Source organism: Homalodisca vitripennis, chromosome 2, assembly GCF_021130785.1.
Source record: "Homalodisca vitripennis isolate AUS2020 chromosome 2, UT_GWSS_2.1, whole genome shotgun sequence".
Classification (NCBI taxonomy): Eukaryota; Metazoa; Arthropoda; class Insecta; order Hemiptera; family Cicadellidae; genus Homalodisca; species Homalodisca vitripennis.
The window spans coordinates 33,095,168-33,102,680 of record NC_060208.1 but is presented as its reverse complement, the minus strand read 5'-3'; the positions used below and the strand labels follow the sequence as shown (position 1 = coordinate 33,102,680).

Here is a 7,513-nt window from a genome sequence, read left to right as displayed (position 1 = left end):
TTAAGTTTCAGTCCAACACAAGTATGTCGTATTAATTTTACGAACAACACATTAAATTTAGAAATGTTTCGTATTTTCTTAAAATAAATTATTAACGCTATTTTTTGCATGAATCCACATTGGTAACTAAATTCGATGGTTAAAGTTATGGATATATAACTGATTGTATAATAATATGACCCAGCAGAAATTCTAAATTAGAGGTTTTATAAAGTAACTGCATTCTTATGTATGTGACAATTAGTCTTGTTTATAAGCAGTAGCTTTGTCACGTGAGCAACCATTATTTTATTGAAGATGTTTTAATATAATGGTCAATTGAGGCTATTTATAGACTCAATGGTGAGCTTGGCGTCATCATAATCCGCAGTCACAAGTAGGCGGTTGATGTCAGACTCCATAACATCGTGGTCAGAGGGTTATCGGCAATGTCGATTGCCATTGCGGCTTATAGGACAGTTTACGTAATGGGGATAAACCGCTCATCCGGTCTCATTTTATAACTGCAATGACCACATCTCTTGTCTACTGTACGTTAAGTTATCATTCATGTAAAACTTACTTCTGAATAATTTAATAAGTAACTGATATTCATGTTTCTAAAGTAAATTATGACCTTAGTATTTTGTTTACATTACAGTTGGATTATTACAAGATGGAAAGTATATGAGCCAATATGGAAGATGGGAAAGTCACATTACAAATATTCGTTTTCGAAGAGGGATTCACTGTTAATATAACGTTGTGTTGATTTCATTTACAATTATTACTGCCAAGATTGAACATGATGGTAAGATTGATTAGATCAATAAAACATTTCAGTGTTTAGTACAATAATTTTCTTTATTTAAGTATGTCTAATACGCACCTGTTTGATATTTATTATATAATTTGTATAAAAAACGTGGAAATGAGAACTTTGTTTCTTAAAGTATTATACTTAACTTAAAAAGAAATAATAAAAAATTGTTTTAAAGTCAATGAAGTACCATCTCTTAATGAAGTACTTTAAAAAGATCAAAGTGGTGAGAAGGGATGATTTAATTTGAATGTTGAGTTTATATTCTTCAGACAAGCGTAGTTTCCAGACTACAGGAGTCAAATCTGTAACAATGTCAAATGTTGAACGATACACAAAGCGGAAACGGAGCTAAATTCATGATTTGCAAAGAGAGTTTAGTAAAACTTTTTACAGTTGGTTTAAACTTTGACTTCGCTAATATTTATTAAACCATATATAGCTCTTATAAACTTAGGTACTAGCAGTTCTGATGAACTTAAACGGAATTTACCATCTGACATACATCTAAATTATTACTTTAGTGTATTGATATTGCTAATTATTTTATATTTGATAGAAACTGTAATTGGGTAAGGTTCAGTGTATTTTACAGCAATGGTTTCGCCTATTTAAGTGCAGATATACTTTATTGTCAAAGTCTGCACAATACCTTGGTAAAAGGTAAATTTGGAATGATTTTAATAGCTTTATAATTGCCACATTTATTATCTAGTTAGCTTAGTTATAGTGATAACAAGCAAAGGTATAACAGATGGAAAGTCCTCGGTCTGAGTATATCAAAGTATAATTAGGAACTATTAAAAGATTACCTTACTTTATTACTTAATTAACCGTGATCAATAATCTAATTGAGATATAGTTTACTATCCAAGCAATGCAAAACGTTAATCAAATCTTAATATCAAAATGATACATAACGTGTTATGTGCATGTCCTCAAAATTCAAGTACGTGTCTACATCAGCAGGAGAAGATGAGCCTTTTAAGCACTTTATTCCCTTGTTCGCGACTATGTTTCAAACTTCACGTTATTTTACCTGAATATTTCTAAGCATACATTCTTGTAATATAGTTTAATACTTACTTGTATAGAAATAGGAAAAAGCCTTAAGTAATAAATTACAAGTTTATAAATTTTCATTTCAGTTCAAAATTATTTATTTATATGCATTGAAATTGTAATTAATCAATTATTTGCAAGCTGATAGGATTTCATTAAATAGGGTCAGTAGGCATAATCGATCAAAACACTGGACGTTCATTTTATTGTATTTTTATCGCTTAAAGTTATATTGTTAGTGTAAGACTACTTCCATCAGTGTACCCAGATTGAGATTTATATTAAATAAGAACTGAGTTACTAAGCTTTGTAGGACAATGTCATTGACTTTTTAGTTTTGAATTTACTTGCCATGTGATGCAGAGTGGTACTTAAGAAAGGTCATAAACATTTTTTTAAGTACTAACGTTTATGGAATGTGTACATTGTATAGCTCAAGCTATATCTGAATATATTTACCTATTATCCACAAATGAAACCCCAAACAAGAACTGTGGGAGAAAGTGAATACAGGTGGTGTAAATACTAGAATACCGTATTTAGAAAACAAAAATATAACCTCCGCTGGCACAAACACGTACCTAAAAAAATTACTGAAATAAATACAATTTTCCAGGAGGTTTCAGATCCTTATTTACTAAATAAATCCATTCATGTTAAGTCAAAGAAAAATAATAATTCAGTCTAAGTCGTGATTTGGTCTTGACTACTAAAACAGTATTTGCAGATTTGAAAGTTCTAAACCTGGTGTATGAGGTGCCATTTTAAGTCTATGTATCTCACATAATGAGATTTAATGCAAGGTTCTTCAAAATGTTTCGTTTGCATGTATAAGTGAAACTTTTTGAAGACAGATGACCGAATTATTTAAATGTATAAAAAAAATAGTTAGATAATACGTTTACTTAAACTAACTGAGCAAATAAGTAGTTTTATGAATAAAACAATTAAACATATTATGGACAAAATAAACTCGATTACTTACTAAAATTAACGTCCTACACAGTACTTGACAATAATTTCATTTTTGAATTAAACATTGTCTTACATGTTTTTTGAGAGATTTTGTTAAGGGTTTTTGGCCAACCAAATACGTCCGTCTTGGCTCACAAATTGACACATTAACTCCAAAAGGAAAAAGTATAAATACATGTTTAAGTAGGTCAATTTATTAAAAGTTTTATTATTAAAAATAAGGTACTCATTCTATGAGTGTTAACAACTGGTATTTAACTTACTAAATATAACAACATAAATTAACTTAATTCCCATATCTCTCTTTTTATTACTAACTTTGTAGGTAATTGATATATGCTGCCATGGAATGTGGTGGATATTTTGAGAAAAGGACTCACAAAAAAGTATTTGTCTTATCATTGTAATAAATGAGAGATTTTATGATCTTCGTAAGGAACATCATTGGAGAACATGGACATCATAAAATACCTTATTTTGGTAATATGTACATTATAGCTTAATATTTTGAAAGAGGTATGAAAGTTGTAAATATATCATGTATTTAATAAATATATTTACGTACTTTTTTATTGCTAAAAGATTTGGATAACTATAAAAACGATACATTTCTTGAATTTCTTGGTTTTATAATTTACAAAGAGGAATTGATTTTCCAAAGACTGGAGTAAATGCTGCGTCTGTGCTGACAATGTAAGCCTAATGAACAAAAACTGCGGCGATGGAATAATTTATTGAAAATTTTCATACCTTTCAAAATGGAATATAAATGAGTATCGTTATAAGCTTTAAGTTTTGAGATTATTTACTTATACAGCTCGTTTTATTGTATATAAAACTCTATAATTATTTGTTTTTTTTATAAGTAATTGAAAATGTTATAACCATTACTTATGTTGCAAGGAAATCTTCATCAAACACTAATAAAAGGTAAAACCTAATAAACAATACAAATGATTACAAGTTTCCTATCTAGCTTAGATTAGAAGTGGTCTACCTTTATGAGTTTTTCTGAACAAAAACATTATCATGTCAAGAACGGTGTAAGATTCATGACACTGTATGAATCCTTGGACTTGTAGGGCTGAATTACACAATCATAATAAAGGTATTTGTTTCAAAATGGCGGTTATAATTAAGCACACTAGTCGATAATGTATCAGAATTATTTTTCCTTATTATTCCTGCATATAAAAGGAGAAACAATTCGTTTCTACTAATATACTGAATACAACAGGAATACTAGTTCATTTTCGAGCGATGTGGGATGTGGGACTTAATTATTTTGTATTTTTCCGTATCTGTCACATATGCGTTTAAATACATATATGTATATATTATAAACAGAATTATTAACTTTGTAATATGAATCTATTATATGTGTAGAACGGAATAAAACGACTCAAAACGACAGCAGTTTTATAATGTTTTTCCATTGTTTAAAAAAGTTATACAAAATTTTAACTCGTGGAATAAACAGTACTCTCGTGGTTGAACTGCTTTAAACAAAATATTCATTAATATATATTGTTAGATCCTAAGCCTCACTGTTTAATTTAGTAGTTTTATGGTGTTTTCATTTATTAATTTTCTATTTAACTTAATATTATGTCTTTACTTATATTAAAATAATAGAAATATGTTCCTGTTTAAAATTGGTTTAAGAGCTGAAAACAAAATAAATACTGTTATAGTTATTTTAAATTTATTTTGCTACTGAATAGTTTGAATAAATTTAACAATCCACCCTTAAGAGTAGTTGGAATAGTTGAAGGCTTACACATTATATCCCTTGTTAGCCTTTGCCCAACGAACAGGATTTCCGCCCTGGTGCATGTTATAATGAGTTCCCTTCTCACTTTTTACCTTATGTGTTTTTACGGTTCTTAACTTTAATCTCCATTTATAATGGGTGTTTGAATTGCTTCCTTCCCAGAAAGCGATGGAAACTATGCACTACTTCAAAATAAATTTTACAAAAATTATAGTTTTTGGTAACGAGTAACAATGAAAATTTTGCCTTGCCTTACAAAAGTTAAAAGTTTACATCAGCGTTTTCGTACACAATTTTGTTATGAAACCTTAAATCTGTTAACCGATAGCTATCTTGAAACATTGTACCCATATTTTTTTCATTATTTTGAATGCAAGAACAAAAAACTGTTAATAGTTATAATTTAGTATCTTTATTTATTCAAAAAAATTTAAATACATAAAAATGTAGACCAACGATAAACTAAGCATTCTGATCCATGTTTGTATATACTGTTGTATGGGTTTTTTCTGAGGAACAAATCTCTAAAATATTCTAAAGTATCAATAGCCAAAATTTCAAGAAAGATCGATATTAATTGTTTACCTGTGGAATTGGAGACCGGATATCTCACTTACTGAGTAAGAATGATGTACAATCCACCACATAGCCTGTACTTTTCCCCCACTGATTTTACACTGTATGTAAATCCATCTTGCTCAAAAGTGTATAATTATCAAAATAACATGGGATTGAAAATTCTAATTCGTATATTGAAAGATAAACTACAGAAAAATCTGCTAACTATGTGGGTCTGGTATACTGACGTTTATGAACCCTTTCATGTGGGATATTGCACATAGGGCACATTTATTTATTTATTTTGTCTTCCAACGGCTTAGCCAATTTACAATCAGTATAGTTAAATACAGGACATTATACATATATAGTAAGCAAAGTAGCACAATGTTGAGACGGTGTACAAGAGATATACAAGAAATATTAAATTGTACAATTGCAAAAACAAAACAAAATATTTTCTAAATAATGGAGACAACAACGTGAAGAGTACAATGGCAAAGATTAAGACAAGATGCTGACTTAAGGACTAATAAATGCCGACTAGTCAAACGTAAACAATAAGCTAGAAGTAATAACAAACAACGGTGCAACAGAAAGCAACAACAATCAATAAACACAACAATAAACTGCAATAACAATAAGCTAATAAAAATATGCAAAAACGAATAATGTGTGGTTAAAGCGATAACAATGACACAAACAAGAGATAAACTATGACACTAGCGATAACAACAAAGAATAATCAGTAACAATAGCCTGCTAACAATACTAGGCATGAAATGTAACAAGTTAATTAATACGGAAGCAACCTTGATCAGGCCATGCATAACAAAACCACTTGCACTGGTTGTAGTGGCCCTCTAAAGGCACCACTCAAGAGCACATCACTGCACAAGCCAAAGGTGGTCACGTGTCACGATTGGAGGCTTCGAACAGCTGATCTGAATGACGAGGGCGGGGTATGGAAGAAGTCTAGGTGATCAGGAAGTGTGTTGCCCAGGCGCTGGACTCGAAACAGTGAGCTATTGGCTGCATATAAGGTATTAGTTGAGGTTGTCGCAAAAAGTGCCCTTGACCTCGTGCCAGAAGGTACCCTGAAGTTTATTCTTTCCAGCAAATCAGGGCAGTCCAACTCTCCTCTGACCAGCTTGTATAAGAAAAGTAAGTCCTGACTGACACACGCCTTGATTCCATGGAGGGTAGGTTTAGGAGCTGTGAGACTTCTTGCACAGGAAAATCCAGATATCGGAATCCCAGTCTAACACCAACCAACCTCAGAAAACGTCTTTGGATCTTCTCTATGTTGTCTTTTAGATACTGCTGGTGAGGAGACCAAACAACACTGTTGTATTCTAAGTGCGGTCTCACCAGGCAGCAGTACAAGAGTTTGAGAACGTTTAGATCAGTAAATGACTTAGAAGCTCGGAAGAGGAAGCCAAGGACTTGAAGAGCGCTATTGCATATATGTTGGACATGGGGCTCCCAGCTTAGGGAAGAAGTAAAGAACACTCCAAGATCCCTCACCTCCGATGTTCTGGATAGTGGCACACCTCTGACAGAGTAATCATGCAATATAGGTTTTGAAATGCGATAAAATGAGATGCAAACACATTTGCTCAGATTCAGCGACATTTTTGTTAAGACTACACCAGCGATCGACCCTGTTAATGTCATCTTGAAGTTGAGCCACGTCCAAGGCGGAAGATATAACGGAGTACAGCTTCAGGTCGTCCGCAAACAACAAGTGTTTGCAAGTCAGGGAGGAAACCACATCATTTATATACAAATTGAATAGGATGGGCCCGAGATGGGAACCTTGTGGGACACCGCTTGTTACTTTGAACTCCTTGGAAAGGACGTTGTTATATTTCACTACCAGCTTCCGGTTATGTAGGTAGCTTTTAAGCCACTGGAGGAAGGGTCCTGAAAATCCCGATGCCCCCAATGTATTTAAAAAATTTTTATGGCACACTCTATCGAAAGCTTTAGAGAAATCCCATTCTATGGTGTCAATCTGCTTCCTTCGTTCAAATGCTTCGATGATATGGATTTGAAAGAGAACGAGATTGGTGGAGGTAGACCTATTTGAGATAAAGCCATGCTGACTAATAGTCAATTTGCTGCTGATCATGAATATGATTCTGCTCAGAACAATCTTCTCGAAGATTTTGGCTAGTATTGGTAAAATGGTAATGGGCCTGTAATTCTTTATATCATTTACTGAGCCTTTCTTGTGTATGGGAACCACATGGCCAATTTTGAAGATATCCGGGAATACTCCTTCTGATAGTGATCTGTGGAAGAGTGTGGTTAAGGGACGGGCGATGACGTTAGCACAGTGC

At 32.4% G+C, this 7,513-nt stretch overlaps 1 protein-coding gene across 1 annotated transcript; it reads right to left on the bottom strand.

Moving 5' to 3' along the window:
- Nucleotides 1–6,272: 6,272 nt before the first annotated feature.
- Nucleotides 6,273–6,803, bottom strand: LOC124355576. Its single transcript, XM_046806738.1, has one exon. It carries the CDS (start codon nt 6,801–6,803, stop codon nt 6,273–6,275), a length of 531 nt encoding a protein of 176 aa, XP_046662694.1.
- Nucleotides 6,804–7,513: the final 710 nt, after the last annotated feature.

What these genes read in the sequence shown, in the direction of transcription:
- LOC124355576 (XM_046806738.1), bottom strand. Translation starts at nt 6,803, where the DNA reads ATGTCGCTGAATCTGAGCAAATGTGTTTGCATCTCATTTTATCGCATT.